Genomic DNA, 25,282 nt, shown 5'->3' on the forward strand with positions numbered 1-25,282 from the left:
ATTTGGTGAAGACTGCCAGTCTCGCTTGCGGGATGAAAGCAGAGCTCACCATCTGCAGCATCGTCGACAGGACTGACTGCGGACCTTTGGTACAGAGCCGAGTGGAGGGTCTGAATCAGAGGCTGAGACGGTTCTGCGACCGTGTGGGCTGCAGATTCCTCGACTTGCGCCATAGGGTGGTGGGGTTTCGGGTTCCGCTGGATAGGTCAGGAGTCCACTACACGCAGCAAGCGGCTACACGGGTAGCAGGGGTTGTGTGGCGTGGACTGGGCGGTTTTTTAGGTTAGATGGCCTCGTGCAACTACAGAAAGGGCAGCAGCCTCAAAGGGTGCGGGGCAAAGTTAGGACATGCGGGGACCAAGCAGCAATCGGTATTGTAATAGTAAACTGCCGAAGCTTCGTTGGTGAATTACCGGAACTTCAAGCGCTGATAGAAAGCACCGAAGCTGAAATCGTTATAGGTACGGAAAGCTGGCTGATGCCAGAGATAAATTCTGCCGAAATTTTTAAAAAGGCACAGACGGTGCTTAGAAAGGATAGATTGCATGCAACTGGTGGTGACGTGTTTGTCGCTGTTAGTAGTAGTTTACCCTCTAGTGAAATAGAAGTGGATAGTTCCTGTGAATTATTATGGGTGGGGGTTATACTCTACAAACGAGGTAGGTTAGTAATTGGCTCCTTTTACCGACCTCCCGACTCAGCAGCATTAGTGGCAGAACAACTGAGAGAAAATCTGGAATACATTTCACACATATTTCCTCAGCATGTTATAGTCTTAGGTGGAGATTTCAATTTACCAGATACAGAATGGGACACCTAGATGTTTAGGACGGGTGGTAGGGATAGAACATCGAGTGGCATTATACTGAGTGCACTATCCGAAAATTACCTCGAGCAATTAAAAAGAGAACGGACTCCTGAAGATAACATCTTGAACCTACTGATAACAAACAGACCCGAACTTTTCGACGCTGTGAGCGCAGAGCAGGGTATCAATGATCATAAGGCCGTTGCAGCATCCCTGAATATGGAATTAAATAGGAATATAAAAAAGGGAGGAAGGTTTATCTGTTTAGCAAGAGTAATAGGAGGCAGATTTCAGACTACTTAACAGATCAAAACGAAAATTGCTGTTCCGACACTGACAATGTTGAGTGTTTATGGAAAAAGTTCAAGGCAATCGTAAAACGCGTTTTAGACAGGTACCTGCCGAGTAACGCTGTGAGGGACGAGAAAAACCCACCGTGGTTCAACAATAAAGTTAGGAAACTACTGCGAAAGCAAAGAGAGCTTCACTGCAAATTTAAACGCAGCCAAAACCTCTCAGACAAATAGAAGCTAAACGATGTCAAAGTTAGCGTGAAGCTTTCAGTGAATTCGAAAGTAAAATTCTATGTACCGACATGACAGAAAATCGTAGGAAGTTCTGGTCTTACGTTAAATCAGTAAATGGATCGAAACAGCGTATCCAGACACTCTGGAATGGTAATGGCATTGAAACAGAGGATGACACGCGTAAAGCTGAAATACTAAACACCTTTTTGCAAAGCTGTTTCACAGAGGAAGACCGCACTGCAGTTCCTTCTCTAAATCCTCGCCCTAACGAAAAAATGGCTGACATCGAAATAAGTGTCCAAGGAATAGAAAAGCAACTGGAATCACTCAACAGAGGAAAGTCCACTGGAGCTGACGGGATACCAATTCGATTCTACACAGAGTACGCGAAAGAGCTTGTACCCCTTCTAACAGCCATGTACCGCAAGTCTCTAGAGGAACGGAAGGTTCCAAATGATTGGATAAGAGCACAGGTAGTCCCAATTTTCAAGAAGCGTCGTCGAGCAGATGCGCAAAACTATAGGCCTATATCTCTGACATCCACCTGTTGTAGAATATTAGAACATGTTTTTTGCTCGAGTGTCATATCATTTCTAGAAACCCAGAATCTACTCTGTAGGAATCAACATGGATTCCGGAAACAGCGATCGTGTAAGACCCAACTCGCTTTGTTTGTTCATGAGACCCAGAAAATATTAGATACAGGCTCCCAGGTAGATGCCATTTTCCTTGACTTCCGAAAGGCGTTCGATACAGTTCCGCACTGTCGCCTGATAAACAAAGTAAGAGCTTACGGAATATCATACCAGCTGTGTGGATGGATTGAAGAGTTTTTAGCAAACAGAACACAGCATGTTGTTCTCAATGGAGAGACGTCTACACACGTTAAAGTAACCTCTGGCGTGCCACAGGGGAGTGTTATGGGACCATTGCTTTTTCACAATATATATAAATGACCTAGTAGATAGTGTCGGAAGTTCTATGCGGCTTTTCGTGGGTGATGCTGTAGTATACAGAGAAGTTGCAGCAATAGAGAATTGTAGCGAAATGCAGGAAGATCTGCAGCGGATAGGCACTTGGTGCAGGGAGTGGCCACTGACCCTTAACATAGATAAATGTAATGTATTGCGAACACATAGAAAGAAGGATCCTTTATTGTATGATTATATGATAGCGGAACAAACACTGGTAGCAGTTACTTCTGTAAAATATCTGGGAGTATGCGTACGGAACGACTTGAAGTGGAATGATCATATAAAATTAATTGTTGGTAAGGCGGGTGCCAGGTTGAGATTCATTGGGAGAGTCCTTAGAAAATGTAGTCCATCAAGAAAGGAGGTGGCTTACAAAACATTCGTTCGACCTATACTTGAGTATTGCTCATCAGTGTGGGATCCGTACCAGGTCGGGTTGACAGAAGGGATACAGAAGATCAAAAGAAGAGCGGCGCTTTTCGTCACAGGGTTATTTCGAAAGCGTGATAGCGTTACGGAGATGTTTAGCAAACTCAAGTGGCAGACTCTGCAAGAGAGGCCCTCTGCATCGCGGTGTAGCTTGCTGTCGAGGTTTCGAGAGGGTGCGTTTCTGGATGAGGTGTCGAATATATTGCTTCCCCCTACTCATACCTCCCGAGGAGATCACGAATGTAAAATTAGAGATATTCGAACGCGCACGGAGGCTTTCCGTCAGTCGTTCTTCCCGCGAACCATACGCGACTGGAAAAGGAAAGGGAGGTAATGACAGTGGCACGTAAAATGCCCTCCGCCACACACCGCTGGGCGACTTGCGGAGTATAAATGTAGATGTAGATATAGATTCCCTTGTTAAACGGAAAGGAGAGAATTGGTGGGTGGAAAGAGTACACCGATGGTCGCTGTGAGTGGGGAGACATTTGACAACGTGATTCAAGACGTTATTGTAATCGATATGGAGAACGTAGGGGATCCAATACTTGAGAAATTTCAAGGAGCTCTGGGAGACTGGCGATCGAATAACGCAGAATGGATAGGCAACATTCCATCGGAATTCCTAAAATCTTTGGGGCAAATAGCAACCAAACGACTATTCTCGTTGGCGTGTGGAATCGATGAGATAGGAGATGTATCATCAGAATTTGGGAAATACATCATCCACGCAGTTTCGAAGATAGCAAGTGCGAAAACTACCGCACAAGCACTTTAACAGCTCATGAAACCAAACTATTGACATGAACAATATATTCAAAAATGGAAAAGAAAATTGAGACTCTGTTAGATGACGATCACTTTTGCTGTAGGACAGGTAAAGGCACCAGAGAGAGGTCTGACGTTGCTATTCATTATGGAAGCAAGACTGATGAAAAATCAAGACACGGTCATAGAATTTGTTGATCTAGAAAAAGGGTTTGACAGTGTAAAACGTTGCAAGATATTCTAAATTCTGAGAACAACAGGAGTAACGTAAAGAGAAAGACGGGTAATATACAACAGTACAGGAAAAAAGAAAAAATAATAAACAGGGTGATCAAGAACGAAGTATTTTCATTAAAGAGCGTGTAAGACTTTGCTGCAGTTTTTCGCCCCTACTGTGTAATGTATAATCGAAGAGGCAATGAAGGAAATAAAAGAAAACTTCAAGGGTGGTATTAAAATTCATGGTGGAAGAATATCAATAGTAAGGTTCGCTGATGGCATTGCTATCCTCAGTGTAATTGAAGAAGAAATGCAGGATCTGTGGAATGAAATTAACGGTATAATGAGAAAAGAATGTGGATTACGTGTAAAACGGAAAAAGACCACAGTGATGAGAAGAAGTAGAAATGAGAGTAACGAGAGGTTTAATTGCGAATGTGGTTATCGCGAAGTAGACGAAGTTAAGGAATTCTGCTTCCTTGGAAGCAAAATTATCCATGACGGACGGAGCTAGGAAGGACATAAAATGCAGTCGAGCGCAAGCAAAGAGGGCATTCCTAATTGATAAAATTCTACAGGTATCAAACGTACGCCTTTATTTGAGGAAGAAATTTCTGAGAAGGTACATTTGAAACAGCGCTGTATGATAGTGAATCATGGACAGTGGGAAAACAGGAATAGAAAATGAAGTGTTTGAGAAGTGGTACTACAGAAGAATGGTGAAAAGTTGGTGGACTGATAGGGTAAGGAATGAGGAGGTTCTCCGCAGAATCGGGGAAGAAAGGAACATTTGGGAGACATTGGCATGAAAGAAGAGACAGGATGACAGGACACATCAGGGGATAGCCTTCATGGTACCATATGGAGCTGTAGTGGGTAACGAACTGTCGGGGAATATAGAGATTGTAATACATCCAGCATATCATTGAGAACATAGGGTACCATTACTACCCCGAGATAAAGAGGTTGGCGAAAACAGGAATCACGGCTGGCAACATCAAACCAGTCGGAAGACTTATGAATCGGTAGCATCCCCCTTCCCCCGCCTCCAAATGTGTATACTGCTGGAAAAAGACTTGGTACACTCTTTTAAGGCTTCCAATTGAACCACGATTTATTGTTGCAAAAGTGTATATAGAGTACAAGAAATGATTACATTTACAGATCAACAGCGCCAGCGGTTCTGAGGTACTAGGTATCGATCGAAGCTGAAACACCCATACTAGTACATGGTGTTTCCTCTAAGGGCGACAATGTGTGCGCTGACTGGCGTCCAGATGGCGAATACTGTCCTGGGATACGTTATGCCAAGGCTGCTTGACCTGTTCACGTAGTTCCGTAAAACTTGTTGGCTGACGAGTCGCACGAGTTACATCTCGTCCCGTCATATCCCACACGTGCTTCGTTGAAGAAAACTGTATAGACTGTTCTGGCAAGGGAAATTGTTGCACGTCTCGCAGGGCACGTTGACTTCTACGGACATTATGTGGGAGACCATTATGCTGCTGGGGCGATATATCTCCTCTCTGTTGTAAGAACGGCAAAGAAACGGGTCTAATAACATTCTGCACGTATTGAGCACTAGTTAGCGTCCCTTCCAGAAACACCAAAGGTATAGCAGGGTTGCAGCTTATCTCACTACAGACGATAGGTCCTGAAGTGTGGCCATTGTGTCCTGGACGAATGCACTACATGCGACAACGGTCAGCAGGTCTGCGTCGTACGTCCAAACGACCATCACATGGGTGCAGGCAGAATCTACTTTCATCGTGAAGACCATGGCGCGCCATGCCACCTTACAAGTGACCTCTTACGGCACCAGTAGAGCCGTGAACGTCGATGCTGTGTCGTGAAGGGAAGACGGGTTAGAGGTGTGTGTGCACGTACTCCCACTGCTAACAACCGATTCGCTACGGTTTGTGTTGACACGTCTGGGCTCACAAGCCGTCTTATCTTTGCTGTGGTAGCAGTACGAACTCCCACTTTTTCCCTTACAATACGACGATCCTGGCAGTGGTCTGAGCTGCGTAGATGTCCAGAACCTCGTCTGTGCGTGTGTGAATGTTCACGTGACCACTGGTACAAGCATCATTGCATAATCGACGCTGCACGTCCAAATTGTGTGGGAGTTCTCGTAAAGGAGCATCCTACCACTTGGAAGGCCACACTTTCACCTCTTACACACTCCCTAAGTTGGCTGTAGAAAGCACGAGTGCGTCTTCGTGGCGTGGTTGGCTGCTTGGTTCACACAACTCCACCACAATGAGCCTTCGGGCTGTGAGCCTTCCCTATTAAAGGTTAGACACAGGTGGTGCTCTGGTGTCTACACGGACGACGTTGAAACCATTATAAGTAAACTGAACGTCAATATGAACATATCAGCGTTAGGTTGTGCAGTCACTGGTAAGAGTGAAATTTAGGATAAAAAATGGTTCAAATGGCTCTGAGCACTATGGGACTTAACATCTGAGGTCATCAGTCCCCTAGAACTTAGAACTACTTAAACCTAACTAACCTAAGGACAGCACACACATCCATGACCGAGGCAGGATTCGAACCTGCGACCGTAGCAGTCACGCGGTTCTCGACTGAAGCGCCTAGAACCCCACGGCCACAACAGCCGGCCAAAATTTAGGAGAAGATAAGGCGATAAACTAAGGAAGATGTGTACGTATCAGCCAATGCAAAGACTACAGTGACGTTCAAAAGTGTTCATAGATAATTTAAGTGCTGAGTCCCTACAAAACAGACAATTGTGTAAGGACCGTAGCAAAAGAGAGAAACTGGTACTACAAGAAGCAAAAATTAAAGTAAAATCTTTAGAAAAGATTCCTTATAAGCCGTTACCCTGTAAGTTGCACGATTTCATGCATTAAGTTAGAATAATTATGAAGGTTTCTTGAAGTTACTGCAACCAGTCACCTTCTGTTTTGTTTCTAAATTTTAATTACCCCATTACCAATTTCAAACCGCTTAGCGATTCATCATCAGATGGTACATATTAATTGATTGTCTACAGCATTGTGGGAGTCGTGTAGATTCATTAGTACCCGTTGGTCGCTTGTTGGTGCACACAGTATTCTGGAAAACATACTGAAGATTTCCCAGTGACGTTAATTTTAATACACTTCACATGCTTAGCCACAGATAACATGTTCCACATGTTTTACAAAAGGTAAATAACTTTTTTATTTACATTTTGTAAGGCACGTGGAACGCGTTACCGGTGGCTAAGTGTGTGAAGTGGATTAAAATTAACGTCACTGGGAAACATTCAATGTGCTCCAACAACTAACCAATGGATACTAATTACTCTATACAACTCCTACACTGCTGCGGATAATCAATAAATAGGTACCGCCCGATTACGAATAGCTAGGGTGTTCGAAACCGGTAATGGGTTAATAAAACTTGAAGAACGAAACAAAAGGTTACTGGTTGCACTAATTTCAAGGAACCTTTACTCATCACAGTCGCAGTGATCCCCATCCATAATAGACAAAACTTTCTAAATCATTATGAATTGTGGCCCGGGGAAATACCTCTATCTCCTGTTAATCACCAATCGTTTTTATGTTTCTTCCTCAGGAAGTCCGTAATTTCCATACGTTTGTTTCATGTTCACGTCCAGCCGGTGAAGGATGGTGAGCCAAGCAGTACCGTCTTCTTTACTGAAACCCGTTGGACGAACCAGTTTCACTCTGGGTTGGCGTGACAACCGGCTGCTCCATCCGACAACCTCGGCTATCTGTCAATGGAGATTACGTCAAGTCTGCTTATTTACCGAAAAAGAAACAGAGAGCAACCTACCTGTATAAAGTCTAAGGCAACCAAAATCCTCTAATAAAACAATAAAATTCTGTGATCTGCTTAATGAAAGAACCATATCCTAGAATACACTAAACCAATAAAAACTGTAACACATGAACATACAAACTATGTTGTAAGGAATATGTAAATATGTTTGAATTGCAAACTATAATAACAAAAAAGCCTTTCAACAGAAGGTTATAACTTGGTTGTACACTGAAATATCATAATTAAAATATGAAGTAATTTGAAGTTGTTGTTGTTGTTGTTGTGGTGGTGGTCTTCAGTCCAGAGAATCGTTTGACGCAGCTCTCCATGCTACTCTATCCTGCGCAAGCTTCATCATCTCCCAGTACCTACTGCAAGTTATAACCTTCTGAATCTGCTTAGTATATTCATCTCTTGGTCCCCCTCCACGTTTCCCTCCATTACTAAATTAGTGATCCCTTGATGCCTCAGAACATGTCCTACCAACCGATCCCTTCTTCTAGTCAAGTTATGCCACAAACTCCTCTTCTCCCCATTTCAGTTCAGTACCTCCTCATTAGTTACGTGATCTACCCACATTATCTTCAGCATTCTTGTGTAGCACCTCATTTCGAAAGCTTCTATTTTCTTCTTGTATAAACTATATATCGTCCATGTTTCACTTCCATACATGGCCACACTCCATACAAATACTTTCAGAAAAGATTTCCTAACACTTAAATCTATTCTCGATGTTGACAAATTTCTCTTCTTCAGAAAAGCTTTCTTTGCCATTGCCAGTATACATTTTATATCCTTTCGACTTCTACCATCATCAGTTATTTTGCTTCCCACATAGCAAAACTCATCTACTACTTTAAGTGCCTCATTTCCTAACCTAATTCCCTCAGCATCACCTGATTTAATTCGACTACATTCCATTTTCCTCGTTTTGCTTTTGTTGATGTTCATCTTATATTCTCCTTTCAAGACACTATCCACGCCGTTCAACTGCTCTTCTAAGTCCTTTCCTGTCTCTGACAAAATTACAATGTCATCAGCGAACCTCAAAGTTTTTATTTCTTCTCCATGCATTTTAATACCTACTCCGAATTTTTCTTTTGTTTCCTTCACTGCTTGGTCAATATACAGACTGAATAACATCGGGGAGAGGCTACAACCCTGTCTCACTCCCTTCCCAACCACTGCTTCCCTTTCATGCCCCTCGACTGTTATAACTGACATCTGGTTTCGGTACAAATCGTAAATAGCTTTCGCTCCCTGTATTTGACCCCTGCCACCTTCAGAATTTGAAATTGATTATGCCAGTCAAAATTGTCAAAAGCTTTCTCTAAGATTGCAAGTGCTAGAAACGTATGTTTGCTATCCTTAATCTAGCTTCTAAGAGAAGTTGTAGGGTCAGTATTGCCTCAAGTCTTCCAAAATTTCTACGGATTCCAAACTGATCTTCCCCGTGTTCAGCTTCTACCAGTCTTTCCATTCCTCTGTAAGGAATTCGTGTTTGTATTTTGCAGCCGTGACTCATTAAACAGATAGTTCGGTAATTTTTACACCTGTCAACACCTGCTTTCTTTGGAATCGGAATTATTATATTCTTCTTGAAGTCTGAGAATGTTTCCCCAGTCTCATAAATCTTACTCACCAGAAGGTAGTATTTTGTCATGGGTGGCTCTCCCTAGCCTCTCAGTATTTACAATGGAATTTTGTCTACTCCCAGGGCCTTGTTTCGTCTTAGGTCTTTCAGTGCTCTGTCAAACTCTTCATGCAGTATCATTTCTCCCATTTCATCTTCATCTACGTCCTGTTCCATCTCCATAATACTGTCCTCAAGTACATCGCCCTTGTGTAGACCTTCATATACTCCTTTCTGCCTTCCCTTCTTTGCGTAGTACTGGTTTTCCATCTGAGCTCTTGATATTCATAAAAGTGGTTCCTTTTTCTCCAAAGGTGTCTTTAATTTCTTGTAGGCAGTATCTACCTTACCCTCAGTGATATATGCCTCTACATCCTCACATTTGTCCTCTAGCCGTCCAGGCTTAGCCATTTAGCACTTCTTGCGGATCTCATTTTTGAGACGTTTGTATTCCTTTTTGCCTGCTTCATTTACGGCATTTTTATAATTTCTCCTTTCACCAGTTAAATTCAGTATCTCTTTTGTTACTCAAGGATTTCTACTAGCCTTCGTCTTTTTTACGTATATGATCCTCTGATGCCTTCACTATATCGTCTCTCAAAGCTACCCATTCTTCTTCTACTGTATTTCGTTCCCCGTTCTTGTCAATCGTTCCCTAATGCTCTCTCTGAAACTCTCTACAACCTCTGGTTATTTCAATTTATCCATGTCCCATCTCCTGAAACTCCCACCATTTTGCAGTTTCTTCAGTTTTAATCTACAGTTCATAACCAATAGATTGTGGTCAGAGTTCCCGTCTGCCCCTGGAAATGTCTTACAATTTAAAACCTAGTTCCTTAATCTCTGTCTTACCACTGTATAATATATCTGAAACCCTCCAGTGTCTCCAGGCCTCTTCCACATATACGACCTTCTTTCATGATTATTAAACGAAGTTTCAGCTACAATTAAGTTATTCTGTGTGCAAAATTCCACTTTTATTTCGTACCCCCATTCAATTTTCACCTACTACTTTTCCTTCTCTTCCTGTTCCTACTATCGAATACCAGTCCCCCATGACTATTAAATTTTCGTCTACCTTCACTACCTGAACCACTAGGCTATTCGTAGTAGCTTATCCGCGCTCCTATTGTTTTATTCGTTAGTAAACCTGCTCCTGCATTACCGTAATTTGATTTTGTAATTATAACGTTGTATTCACCTGACCAGAAATCTTGTTCCTCTTGCCACCGAACTTCACTAATTCCCACTATATCTAACTTCGATCTATCCGTATCTCTTTTTAAATTTTCTAACCTACCTGCCCTATTACTGGATCTGACATTCCACGCTCCGATCCGTAGAACGCCAGTTTTGTTTCTCCCGATAACGACGTCCTCCTGAGTAGTCCCCTCCCGGAGACCCGAATGGGGGACTATTTTACCTCCGGAATATTTTATCCAAGAGACGCCATTATCATTTAACCATACAGTGAAGCTACATGCATTCGGGGAATATCCATGGTCATGGAACGAGTCAGTACATGAAATTATAACACGATAGTGGAAAAAGATAAAATGAAGTACAAGGAAAGTATTCAGGCGACAATTCGTAAGTTTAAATAAAGAAAATCTACAATGTAATACAGGAATTTGCTTAATTTTTCAACTCTTCCAGGAGCTCCTCGACAGAATAGAAGGAGTGACCCATGAGGAAACTCTTCAGTTTAGACTTAAAAGTGTTTGGGCTACTGCTAAGATTTTTGAGTTCTTGTGGTAGCTTATTGAAAATGGATGCAGCAGAATAGTGCACTCCTTTCTGCACAAGAGTCAAGGAAGTGCATTCCAAATGCACATTTGGTTTCTGCCTAGTATTAACTGAGAGAAAGCTGCTAACTCTTGGGAATAAGCTAATATTGCTAACAACAAACGACATTAAAGAAAATATGTACTGTGAGGGCAATGTCAGAATTCCCAGACTATTGAATAGGGGTCGACAAGAGGTTCTCGAACTTACACCACATATAGCTCGAACAGCCCGTTTTTGAGCCAAAAATACCCTTTTTGTATCAGAAGAATTACCTCAAAAAATAATACCATATGACATAAGTGTATGAAAATGTGCGAAGTAGGCTACTATTCGTGTTGAACTGTCACTTATTTCAGATACTGTTCTAATGGTAAATAAAGCAGCAATTAGTTTCTGAACATGATACTGAACATGGGTTTTCCACAACAGCTTCCTATCTATCCGAACGCCTAGGAACTTGAGCTGTTCCGTCTCGCTTAATATGTCCATTTTGTCTGATCAAAATATCGGTTCTTGTTGAATTGTGAGTTAGAAACTGTAAAAACTGAGTCTCACTGTGATTTAGCATCAAATTATTTTCCATAAGCCACGAACTTATTTCATGAACTAAATTATTTGATAATGTTTCAATATTACACACAAGATCCTTCACTACCATGCTGGTGTCTTCAGCAAACAGAAATATTTTTGAATCACCTGTAATACTAGAAGGCATATCAAATGGTTCAAATGGCTCTGAGCACTATGGGACTTAACTTCTGAGGTCATCAGTCCCCTAGGACTTAGAACTACTTAAACCTAACTAACCTAAGTACATCACACACATCCACGCCCGAGGCAGGATTCTAACCTGCGGCCGTAGCGGTAGCGCGATTCCAGACTGTAGCGCCTAGAACCGCTCGGCCACTACGGCCGGCGGCATATCATTTATATAAATAAGAAACAGCAGTGCCCCCAGCACCGACCCTTGGGGAACGCCCCACTTACCAGTGCCCCATTGGGACTGAACATCACTACCACTCTCAATATTGCGGAGAATTACCTTCTGCTTTCTGTTCTTAAAGTAAGAGGCGAACCAATTGTAAGCTACTCCCCGTACTCCATAATGGTCCTACTTCTGCAGTAATATTTTGTGGTCAACACAGTCAAAAGCCTTCGTTAAATCAAAGAAAACACCTAGCGTTCGCAAGCTTTTATTTAATCTGTCCAAAACCTCACAGAGAAAGAGAATATAGCATTTTCAGTTGTTAAACCATTTCTAAAACCAAACTGTACATTTGACAGCAAATTATGTGAATTTAAATGCTCCAGTAACCTTGTATATACAACCTTCTCGATAGCTTTAGCAAACACCGATGGCATAGAAATAGGTCTATAATTGTCAACATTATCCCTGTCTCCCTCTTTATAAAGTAGCTTCACAACCGATTACTTTAATCGGTCAGGAAAACTAACACTCATAAAGGAAAATTTACGGATATGGCTAAGAACTGGGCTAACATACGTAGAACAATACTTCAGTATTCTGCTAGATACCCCGTCATATCCATGAGAGTTCTTGGTCTTTAGTGATTTAATTATTAACTCATTCTCCCTCTTGTCTGTATCATGGAGGAGCATTTCAAGTAACAGTCTCGGAACACTTTTTTCTAAGAGCGCTATATGATTCCCTGTTGGGACTAGGTTTCTATTTAGTTCACCTGCTACATTCAGAAAGTGATTATTAAATACTGTACATATATGCGACTTATCCATAACACGGACATTCCCACTACGTACTGATTCTATATCCTCGACCTCTCTCTGCAGACCAGCCACTTCCTTTACGACTGACCATATGGCGTTAATTTTATCCTGAGACTTAGCTATTCTATCTGCATACCACATACTATTTGCCTTCTTAGTAACTTTTTTAAGCAGCTTACAATACTGTTTGTAATGGGCTGCTGCATTTAGATTTTGACTGTTTCTAACGTTTTGATATAATTGCCACTTTGTTCTACAAGATATTCTTATCCCTCTAGTCAGCCACCCAGGCTGCCTGTTTGTGCTAGTACCCTGTTTTGAACGTTCTAACGGAAAGCAACTTTCAAAGAGCACGAGAAAAGTCTTGAGGAAAGCATTACATCTATCGTCTACTGTATCAGCACTATAAACATCTTGCCACTCTTGTACCTTGATAAGGTTTACAAAGGTCTCTACAACAACTGGATCAGCTTTCCTAAAAAGTAGATAACTATATTTAACATGTGTTACAGCACAAAAATCCTTTAGAGTTAAAACTTGTCCATCATGATCTGAAAGGCCATTCATCTTTTTGCTAACAGAATGCCCTTCTAGTAATGAGGAATGAACAAAAATGTTGTCTATGGTTGTTCTGCTGTTCCGTTGCACTCTCGTTGGAAAGAATACGGTTTGCATAAGATTATATGAATTAAGGAGGTCTACGAGCATCCTTTTCCTTGCACAGTCACTTATACAATTAATATTGAAGTCATCACATAACTAACTTTTTGTATTTCCTATAAAGTGAACGAAGAACCTCCTCTAGCTTTAGCAAAAATGTTGTGAAATTGAAGTCTGGGGATCTATAAATAACAATAGTTAGAAGTTTAACACCACTAAATTTCACCACTCCTGCACAACATTCAAACACCTTTTCAGTGCAGTACTTTGAAACATCAATTGACTCAAATGGGATACCGTTTTTCACACGCATGGCTACTCCCCCACACCACAAAGAGCTCCTAGAAAAGCTGCCAGCCAACCTGCTTTCAGCCTTTCGCAGTACCAGCACAGCAAAGCCGTTTTGATTAATGTTGCAAGGCCAGATCAGTCAAATATCCAGACTGTTGACTCTGCAACCACTGAGAAGGCTGCTGCCCTTCTTCAGGAACCACATGTTTGTCTGCCCTCTCAACAGATACCCCTCCGTTGTGGTTGCACTTAGGGTACGGCTATCTTTATCGCTGAGGCACTTAAGCCTCCCCACCAACGGCAAGGTCCATGGTTCATGGGGTAGATTTGAAATGCATCTTGTGAAAAAACTAGTTCATTGTACAATAATTGTCCCATGGGATTCTAGGTCTTTTATGCGGTTGTGCAGAATTTTCGGCAGTTCAAAATAAATAAATAAATAAATAAATAACACTGGATAGAAAGAAAATCAAACCTCACATATAGAAAACAAAGCAATGACGATAAAAAAATAATTTGTTTCAAATATAATGAAACAAAAAGAAAATCTTTTCTTTTAACTGTTGAGGCGATGAGAATATCATGTGACCCAAAAACATGTAGGCCTGAATCTAATTTTGCAAAATTAAAACTGTATTGGCTTGGTTCAAATGGCTCTGAGCTGTATGGGACTTAACATCTATGGTCATCAGTCCCCTAGAACTTAGAACTACTTAAACCTAACTAACCTAAGGACATCACACACATCCATGCCCGAGGCAGGATTCGAACCTGCGACAGCAGCAGCAGCGCGGTTCTGGACTGAAAAGCCTAGAACCGCTCGGCCACATTGACCGGCTAAAGTGTATCCTGAGTTACCTATACAAAGCCAAGAAAAACCTTGTCCCTATTGGAAGCATATTTAAATCTGTGAAAGCGAGTGGAATAGAGTAACCCCATATTTATTTACGTTGTGAACAACGTTTGTCTCCATTGGGGACGATATAATGGTCCAAGTTGTGACAGGTTTTTATCTCTGCTGGCGTGTGAGCATTAATCCAAAGATATAATATGTGCAGGAATTTAGGTTTCCACGTACTGTTCTTTTCGGCTCTTTAGAACAATGATTGAAAAATGAAAGATTATTCAGATATCAAAAGCACTCCCCGATTCTACTGATCAACTAAGAAACAGCATATTAAAAGGTACTGACAATGTTCCGGTTAAAAATGATTAAATAACCTTTATGTGAAACTAATTGTGTCTGCGTACATGGTTTAATATATCCAAGTTAGTAACATCAAAGGTTTATAATTAATTAATTGTTTGCAGTAATTGGGAAAAGATGTGATAGGGATCCTAGTCGTGTTTATAGTATGTGACGCATAATAATTCTCTTTGGTGGGTTCAGTTATTAAATCAGTATATTCGAACAGCCATTAATTTTTTTTCGTGACATCGAAGCTGCTTTCTTCCCAAAGATTAATTTGAGTTTTAGATTACGTTAAAGTCAGATTTATTTATGAGTATTACTACCAGATAGGACAAGTCCCCGGGTAATGTTCGGTACATTCTAAATACAAACAATCCTTTTGAAAGAACATCCGCAACTGAGCATTATAGCAGAGGTTGAAAATTCCTCTTCAGTTGTAAATTTCTTCATTTTCATACTACCGGTTTCGGAGTGTTATAAGCTCATCCTCAGGTCCGAAGGCGGTCGAGTGAAAATAAAGAAATTTACAACTGAAGCGGTATTTTCAACCTCTGCTACATTCTAAATAATTAAGCGACGGGGTTGCTACCAGCGCCGTCAGTGACCAAAAAGAAAGTGGAAGACTATCTCTTTGTGAAGAACCGGAAATCACTTGAGAACTGCAGGTTCTTGTGTGATCATGTCGGAATTGAGAAGATAGTGAAGGTTACTGATCGCTGGATTTTTCGACAGTTGATACCCATTCAAAAAGGGCATCGAAACGAAGCCGTAGAGGAAATGTAGTACTCCACAGATGACTTCTGTAGCCTCATAATTACCATATATTAGTGCTGGTTTGCCACTGTAATCGCAAGACAAAGGAGCAAAACAAATACAGAAAACGTGTACATTCACCACCTTTAGAAAATGAAAATCAGTGACCAAGGTGATGCTGACTCCTTTTTGGTACTTCCATGGCGTGGCATTAACAGAATACACACGTAATGGGCAGTTTATCATAGAATCATGTTACCGGAAACGTCAGACGACGTTATGGAAGGCTGTCACGGAGAAACGTCATGACAGATCGTCCGAGACTAGGTTTCTGGTTCACGACAACACCCAGCCTCATTCTGAGTGAGACACAGTCACATATTTTCATTTCGAATTCAAATTTTGTTTCACGACCCATATTTCCCTGATATAACATGCAGTGATTCCTTTCGTGGTTGAAGAAGGCATAACGTGGCTTGCTGGCATGATGAAGATACGATTTCCATTTCAGAACTTTTCCTGAACAGCCAAAATGCAGACTTCTACAGACGAGGCTTCTGCCAAGTTGTCCATCGTTTGGAAAATGTGTCGCATTCAAGGGGAAAATGTAGGGAAGGACTAATACTATCATGAAGTTTATTGGTCTCAGGTTAAATTTTTTGAGATGATGATTTGAACTTTGTGATCACCTCTCGTTCTGTACAAATACGCGAGATGATTCCACTATTAACGTTTTACATGTGATACGTGGACTGGTTGTCACCTTGGATCAAAAACATAAAACTGTGAGAGTTATGTAAGTCAGCAGGGTTTGGTGAGCATTGTCACCAAAGTTAAAATCTTCTGGATTGTTAGGCCGCGTCATATTTCTTGAGACAATTGACCTTTCGACGCCTCTGCTGGGATCTTCTTCGGAAACTTGTGGTGTCCACTGTACATTCAGCGTTGTCAGAGGCTGGCCGGTGTGGCCGAGCGGTTCTAGGCGCTTCAGTCTGGAACCGCGCGACCGCTACGGCCGCAGGTTCGAATCCTGCCTCGGGCATGAATGTGTGTGATGTCCTTAGGTTAGTTAGGTTTAAGTAGTTCTAAGTTCTAGGGGACTGATGACCTCAGAAGTTAAGTCCCATAGTGCTCAGAGCCATTTGAACCATTGTCAGAGACCAGTGTCCCCTTCTCTTGTAAAGGTAGTTTACCCGCTCTCTTCTTCGCTGGGTGACCATGTAACAAATGTGTCAATAATGAGCCAAGAGGAAGGCTTCAAGGGAGCATTATTTAATGCCTGTTTTCCAAAATATTCCATAAAAATGTCAGCTGTTACATCACCAAACAGCGAAGAAGAACTTCATTGGTTCCACTATTTCTTAAACGGTATTCACCCCAAAATCAACTTCATCTTGGAGGCCGAGAGTGAGATCGGTCTCCCGTTCGTATTATGTGTTGGTGTTTAGAAGATCTGACAACACTGTATGGTACAGTGTATAGAAAGCCTACTAACATAAATACATATTTAGGTACCACTTCGCACCACCACACAGCCCGGAACGAAGCAGTGCTCAAGACTTCGCCTTCACGTGCTTTCGTATCAGCGATGACAACGGTTTGGAATCGGAGACGGACTTCCAAAAGAGGAGAATGACGATCACGTGAGTTTTAGCCAATCATTCTTAGGTATTAGGGCGGGAAGACGGCTCTTACTATCCAATGACGCTGGTCCAGCAATGTTAACCAGTGATTTTTACCTAAGAATCCCATTTCTCCAGCACAAACGCGGGTAAATTCCCGTTTATGAGAGAGAACGAAACGACTTTGACAATACTCTATCTACGGTGGACACCGTGAGATCCTAAAGAAGATCCTAGTAGAGGGGTCGAAAAGTCGGTTGTTTGAAGAAATATGGCGTGACCTAACAGTGCAGAAGAACTTCATTATGAGTGTTGATCACGATGAGTCCACGAGAGCACAACTTTTGCCCCAGCTGGATGAAAAACATGCGAAAACTTGTAGGCACAGATCTCTTTTGAGTCCTCTCTTTCTAACACAATTTGGCATGGTCATCATGAATCAGATAACAAATATAGGTTCTGGATCCACGAGCAGAGTTGGCGGTGATACTAGACGCGCGGCGTGCCAAGACGCGGGTCGCGGCCGCATGTGAGTTAGGGCGCTGCAGATTGGCATTTGGCGTAGATTATTACCGTGTAGCCTCCCCCGAGACGTACGGAAATGTCAGCGCCGGGGTATCAGTAGTCAAATGTCAGGCGCGGGCCGGTCGGCGTCTGCTGCGTGGCGTGGCCCGGCGTGCCGCGTCGCAGTGCACAGCGGCGGCGCCTTAACCCCTGCGGCTGCCGGTGGCGCCGGGTCGCCTTTGGCGCGACAGGGACGGAGATAATCTGGGCGGTAGCGCCCCGCTGCGCGCGCAACCCCTCCTGGCGCACCAGGCAACAGCAGCAGCAGCAGCAGCTAATCACGTTACTGCGGCTGCCGAGTAGCACGGGGATACAGTGATGCACCTGTTGTCACTACTCTCAGGAGGTGCACAACAATACGGAAACGCCAAAAACACAACATGTTACCGGGCCTAATACGATGCAGCAAACCCGTTGACAACCAAAAAAAGCTTCAAATTTTCTCGAAACGGATAAATACAAACCTTAAAAATATATGTTTGGTGTTTCTTCTTTCGGACATCTGTGTAATGTCCTCAGTATGCTGCCAGTGCCAGTTGTGGCCAGAACAGTGTTTTGTGTAGCTGTGAGTGCATTAAGTCAGGAAAAAAAGAACGTGTTGAGTGATCCTTGACAGACGGTCGCTGAAGAGGACTGTGTTGGAAAAGAAGGGGCCAGCCTCTGAAGAGGACTGTGTCGGAAAAGAAGGCGCCAACTTCAGTCTGGAACCGCTCGACCGCTACGGTCACAGGTCCGAATCCTGACTCGGGCATGGATGTGTGTCATGTCCTAAGGTTAGTTGGGTTTAAGTAGTTCTACGTTTTAGGGGACTGATGACCTCAGATGTCAAGTCCCATAGTGCTCAGAGCCATTTGATTTGAAGGGGCCAGTAGATGCAAAATTCACTGCCGGAAATGTCGCACTCGTGAAGCCAGTCATCACTAGGTAGAGAAAATCCCTGACCCCGCCGTAAATCGAACCAGCTCTCTGACCGAACACGCTGAGCTACCGTGCAGCCATCCATCTGAGCCACTGAGGACACAGAGGATAGTGCGACTGCAGGGACGTATCTCTGGCACGCCTCCCGCGAGACCCACATTCGCAACTTATTGTCCCGCAGTATAAGACGCGGGCTATGAAGATAGTATCTGTTCTTTCGGACATGTCCGAAAGAACAGATACCATCTTCATATGTATATAGATAGGGCTCATCGGCCATTTGACCATCTTCTTCTGTGCGGATGTACAAACAGTGCCCGAACTCTGACGGGAATCGGCGGTAAAGCCGGGAGTAATGAGTATGATAGGCAGGGGCACTATGAATATACTGCGGGACAATAAGTTGCGAATGTGGGTCTCGCGGGAGGCGTGCCAGAGATACGTCCCTGCAGTCGCACTATCCTCTGTGTCCTCAGTGGCTCAGATGGATGGCGGCACGGTGGCTCAGCGTGTTCGGTCAGAGAGCTGGTAGGCCTCAGTAACAATGTAACAAAAAAAAAAAAAACCCTGAGTGGAAGGATCAACAAATGAACTTTAACGGATGTCATGTGACTTCCTCAACGGCCAAACCCAACGATCAGCAAAAAATAAAAAGATGGATAGAGCGTCTGCCATGTAATCAGAAGATCCTGGGCTCGAGTTACAGTCGGAGTAAACATTTTCAACTGTCCCCGTTGACTAATATTAACGCCTGTATGCTACTAAGGGTATTCATTTCACTGTAACTTATTTATTTTGCCAATATGCGTTTTGATGGTTCACGCTATCATGTTCAGGTGGAGGATTGTTTATTTACATGGCTGGTGTTGGTGGAGAGTACAGTCGTCTTTTCACGGTCGCAGGCCAAGGGCAGTGTAGACTATCTTGTGTCTTTTGCTAATGATAAAAGTTGTAGAGTTAGTAAAGGCGCTTTAGAGATTGCAAACATGAATTTCTGACAACGAGTCGCGTTTACAGGGACGGCAGAGTTGTAAAAGGTCTGTAAACTGTTGGTTGATGTACGTCCTCTCCACGGCACATTACATTTACATTGTCGTTTCAGAGAAGTTGTACCTGATACAGATATATTTGTTTACGTTCGATACAGTGATACAAGATTAAATGGTTTCTGCAAAAACATGTTTTTCTTTTTCAAATATATGAATAGGCTACATCAGAATATTGACATTTGCACAACTCAGTTATTATGTTAGATACCTATACAAACCCTTTTTATTTTTATTTTCTATGGGGATGTGCTGCAGCATTGGTTATAAAAGTATGATTAAATAGTCAGCGTTATGTACATAAATATGTTTTTCTTTTGTTTAAAAAAATCTTGATGGGCTGATCTTTATTACAGATATGTGCACACTTTTATTATTTTAACTTCTTATATATAAAAAGGTTACAACAGATCATACGTATGTATGGGGATGAATGAGAGTGATTACATTAACTGCTGTGCACTGAAACTGTAAATTAGGAGGATACTTAAAGCTTTTGAAAAAGTTTGTTGAGCCTGTGTCACTATCAAAAATGGTTCAAATGGCTCTGAGCACTATGGGACTCAACTGCTGAGGTTATTAGTCCCCTAGAACTTAGAACTAGTTAAACCTAACTAACCTAAGGACATCACAAACATCCATGCCCGAGGCAGGATTCGAACCTGCGACCGTAGCGGTCTTGCGGTTCCAGACTGCAGCGCCTTTAACCGCACGGCCACTTCGGCCGGCTGTGTCACTATCGCATTGAGTAGATGTTCCTCGAGTTTTTCCTCTGTATATAGATTTTTAGTTCTCCGTATAGAGAAATTCTGTGTCCTTCGTTCAGTATATGTAATATTTCAAGGTTGCTTTCTACAATGCCAAATGCGCGTGCTGCATCTTTTATATGGGAAGCTACTGGAGATTTGTGTGGTGTGTTGTATCGGAAGACGTTGATAGGTTCTTTGATTTTTGTGTGTAAGTTGCGGCCTGTTTGATATATCTAGTGATCCGGCCATTTAGCACATATAATTTTATACACACCAGAGGATGAAAATTTATCTTGGCTGCTTTTTAAATTACGAGTAAGCCTTTGCTATATTTTATTGCTTGTTTGGAATGCAATTCTTATTTTGTGTCGCTTGAAAATATTGACAACTTTTTGGGATTTTTACCGAGGAAGGGGATGCACGTTATTAGGGTGCTCTCTTGGTTCTTGGTGGTTATTTTGTCCATTTTTTTATATTTTTAACTAAATTGCCTATTGTTGTGAGGTCATACCCATTAGTTACAGCTTTTTGTTTTATGATTTTTATTTCATTCTGGAGGCTCTCATCACTCAGTGGGATTTTTAGAGCTCTATGGATCATTGAGCGGGAAGCAGCTAGTTTGTCCATGATGGTGTTGCAGGAGGAAACATGTATGTTTATGTCTGTGGTGGGCGGTTTCCTCTAAATTTTGAAGACACATTTGTTATCTTGTGTGCAGATGGTCAAAACGAGGAAGTTAATGGTGTTATTTATTTCCTGTTCAGAGGTGAATTTAATATTCTTGTGCATTTTGTTGAATGTATGGAGGATGTCTTGGTCATCATCTTTGTTTTCTCCGTCAATGATTAGAAATGTATCGTCTACATATCTTCTGTGGAACTAAACCTTTTGTATGCATGTTTGATTTCTTGTGAAAAGTTCGCGCTGTAGGAGGTTGAGGAATATTTCAGTTATAGTTCGTGATATGCTGGCACTCATAAAAACGTATACATAGCTACCTAATACAATAACGGAGTTGTGCACATGTCAGTATTCTGGTTCAGCTCTTTTTATATATTAAAAAAATAAAAACATATTTTTGTAGAAACCATTGAAACTCGTATCTCTGTATCCAATGTAAATAAACATGCTATAACACGTAGAACTTCTTTGAACGACAGTTTAAATGTAACGTGCAGTGGAGAGGACATACAACAGGCAACAGTATGCAGACTTTTTACAACTCTGCCGTCTCTGTCAGTACAATTCACTGACAGAAATGCACGTTTTTTACCTCTAAAGTTCCTTTCCAAATCAACGATTTTTATCATTAGCAAAAGAAGCAAAATAACTTACACAGCCCTTGGTCTGCGACTGTGAAAAGACGTGTGTCCTTTTCACCGGCACCACCCATGTAAATAGCCGAAGCTGTTAAGGCAGCCGCTCGTGGAAAGCGGGAAACCCGGGTTCGAGTCCGGTCCGGCACAAATTTTCACGCGTCGCCATTGCACTACATTTAAAGCTCTAATGCCGCTGACGTCGGTATTTCTCTTTCCTCGTGTTACTACAGGCCTTGTATCATATTCAAAGGAATCCTATACCAAGCTTCCTGCTAAATGGTGGCACGTTCAGGGTAACGATGATGGAGGTAGGTAACGATCACGCGTTCTTCTCTCCAAAGCAGACCACAACGGGCCAATACTATGAATATCTGGAGACTGCGGTGGCCAGCACAGATGTGACAATTCATCATCGTGCTCACAAAACAAGTCATGGACGATGCGTGCTGTGTGAATAGGGACTCTGCCGTCTTGGAACACAGCATCGACCGTTGGGGAACAAACATTGTACCATGGGAAGAACATGACCAGCCAAAATACTTAGACAATCCTTGGCAGTACAGTGATATTGCATAGCAATCGCGAGGCCCGTGGAATACCCAGAATTGGTAGCCCAAGTCATCACCCAACCCCTGCCATGTTTCTTTCTTGGGAAGAACTCGGCCAGACGTTCGGAACAATGTGAAACGAGACTCATTAGGCCAAATTGTACCCTCCCATTGCTCCGTATTCCAGATTTTATGGCTTTGGCACCAAGTTTCCTGATTTCTAAATTCAGTTCGCCCTGCAGCTCCCAGCTTATAGAGACCCCTTCGTGTTGCTTTGGTACTGATCGGATTTGCGAGTGCAACGTTCAGTTTTGCAGTGACTTTGCCAGCTGTCCGTCCCTTTGTTTCCCTGAAAAATCCTCTTTACTGACCGTCTGTCACGGCGACTCATCACTCGCTATCGTCCCCGTTGTGGCTTAGCGAATATTGTTTCTCCAATTTCTGTATATACGGTGTAAATCTTCGATACGGCTGCACCAATCACTACGGCAACCTTGTTTTCCGAAGCACCCTCCATACGAGCACCAGTAATGTGACTGTATTTGAATCCAATCAGCTCCAATATAACGCACTCGCAACTAGGCACAACACTTTCATGACCACCACCAGCACTTAAAAATTGTTGAGGAGATCGCGCAGGTGCCATTCGTGGTCGTATACAAGAACTACTGGCCTAAGCAGAGTTCCGACATGAAACCAATGGAACGGCTTTGGGATGAGTTGAAACGTCGAATTCCTTCCACTTGGCTAACATCTGTATATACGTTCAAGCACGCTCGCGGTGTTTCCATATTTTTCTCTAACGCTGTAGCCTCGACTCATGTTAGAAAAACTGCATTCTATACAGGATGTTTTGATAAGAGCGTGCAAAAATTTAACAGGACATAGAGGATGCTCCACTCAAGAATTTGAAATAGGGGACCAGGGGTCTGAGAAGCCAGCTTAAGGAGATAATACGAATAAAATCAGATTACTCTACACTTTTTAATGTTAGTTGAAGGTAATTGAAAATACCATCATTGACACAATAAACATACCATTTGTACTGTAATCTACAAAATGTGCTGCAACTGACGGTTGTCAACCTCACTGCAAGCATGACATCGGCGAACAAGATTTTGACGCAGCCTGACAAATATTCCTGGTATGTCTAGAATCACATCACAGGCAGCTACAATTCTGGCAACTAGTTCCATCTCTGTATCCACTAGGGTCTCATACACAACTGACTTTAGATATCGCTAAAGGAAATAATCAACGGGATTCAGGTTAGGTCACATCGCATGCCACAGCAATTACCTGGAGAACCCAACCTGCCATTACGTCTAGTGTCAACACTGAAATACGACAGAGTTGGTGTTACGGTAAAGGCGTATTTTTCATGGTTAGGGTGTGATCGCCTTATTGTGCTTAAGAATACTTTAAATGCGGAAGGGCATCAAAACATCTGAAAGCATTGTGTACTACGTGCAGTAGAAAAACAGTTCTGACACGACGATTGTTTGTATCAAGACGACAATGTCACTTGACACAAAGTAGCACCTCTGAGACCATGTTTTGTAGACACTAACGATCATGAAATCGACTGGCCTACGCAGAGTTCCGACTTGAAACCAATAGAACGGCTTTGGGATGAGTTGAAACGTCGACTTCCTTCCGGATTCCACCGTTCAATATCACTACCTACTTGGCTTTCGGCTCTTGAGGAAGAATGGGGTGGCATTCCTTCACAGAAATTCAGGCACCTCACTGAAAGTGTCGTCAGAAGTGTTTAAGTCGTCATAAAATGGTTGAAATGGCTCTGAGCACTATGGGACTTAACACCTGAGGTCATCAGTCCCCTACACTTAGAACTACTTAAACCTAACTAACCTAGTGACATCACACACATCCATGCCCGAAGCAGGATTCGAACCTGCGACCGTAGTAGCAGCCAGTTCCGGACTGAAGGGCCTAGAACTGCTCGGCCACAAGGCCGGCTTAAGCCGTCAGAATATCCACTAACACGTGCCCGGGTACGTCCGATTAGATAGGGCAACTGTCTCACCGTAACGGCTTTTATTTATTTACTTATTTATTTACACTTCAAGTTCCGTAGGAACAATTTGAGGAGCAAATCTCCAAAGTCATGGAATTGTCAGTACATGAAATTACAACATAAAAGTAATAACAGATAGAAATAAAATGTTTATGAAGCTGAAATAAGTCAATCCTTAAGTTTAAGTAAACGCAATAAACAATACAACAAGAATCAGCTCCATTTCTCAATGAATCCTCGACAGAATAAAAGAAGTGACCCATGAGGAAACTCTTCAGTTTCGATTTGAAAGGGCGAGGATTACTGCTAAGATTTTGGAATTCGAGTGGTAGCTTTTGAAAATGGATGCAGCAGTATACTGCACACCTTTCTGCACAAGAGTTAAGGAAGTCCGATCCAAATGCAGGTTTGATTTCTGCCGGGTATTAAAACTGAGTGAAAGTTGCTTATTCTTGGGAATAAGCTAATATTGATGACAAGAAATGACAGTAAGGAATTTATATATTGAGAGGCAAATGTCAAAATACCCAGACTCGTGAACAAGGGTCGACAAGAGGTTCGTGAACTTACACCACTTATTGCCCGAACCGCCCGTTTATGAGCCAAAAATATCCTTTTAGAATGGGAAGAGTTACCCCAGAATATAATACCATACGGCATAAGCGAATGAAAATAAGCAAAGTAGACTAATTTTCTTGCCGAAAGATCACCCACTTCAGAATCCGTTCGAATAGTAAAAATGGCAGCATTAAGTATTTGAACAAGATCCTGAACGTGGGCTTTCCACGACAGTTTACATCTATCTGAACACCTAGAAATTTGAACTGTTCAGTTTCACTAATCATACGCCCATTCTGTGAAATTGAAACTTCAGGTTTTGTTGAATTGTGCG

General features: G+C 42.3%; 1 protein-coding gene across 1 annotated transcript in view; it reads left to right on the forward strand.

The window, feature by feature from the left end:
- Positions 1 to 18,091, forward strand: part of LOC126260488 (nucleosome assembly protein 1-like 4) — a 157,314-nt gene extending 139,223 nt beyond the window's left edge. Inside the window, exon 4 of the mRNA XM_049957816.1 lies at positions 17,845 to 18,091. Within this exon, the coding sequence (XP_049813773.1) occupies positions 17,845 to 18,091 (247 nt within the window). The remainder of the gene's footprint in view (positions 1 to 17,844) is intronic.
- Positions 18,092 to 25,282: the final 7,191 nt, after the last annotated feature.

The sequence above is a fragment of the Schistocerca nitens genome, chromosome 5, assembly GCF_023898315.1.
Source record: "Schistocerca nitens isolate TAMUIC-IGC-003100 chromosome 5, iqSchNite1.1, whole genome shotgun sequence".
Classification (NCBI taxonomy): Eukaryota; Metazoa; Arthropoda; class Insecta; order Orthoptera; family Acrididae; genus Schistocerca; species Schistocerca nitens.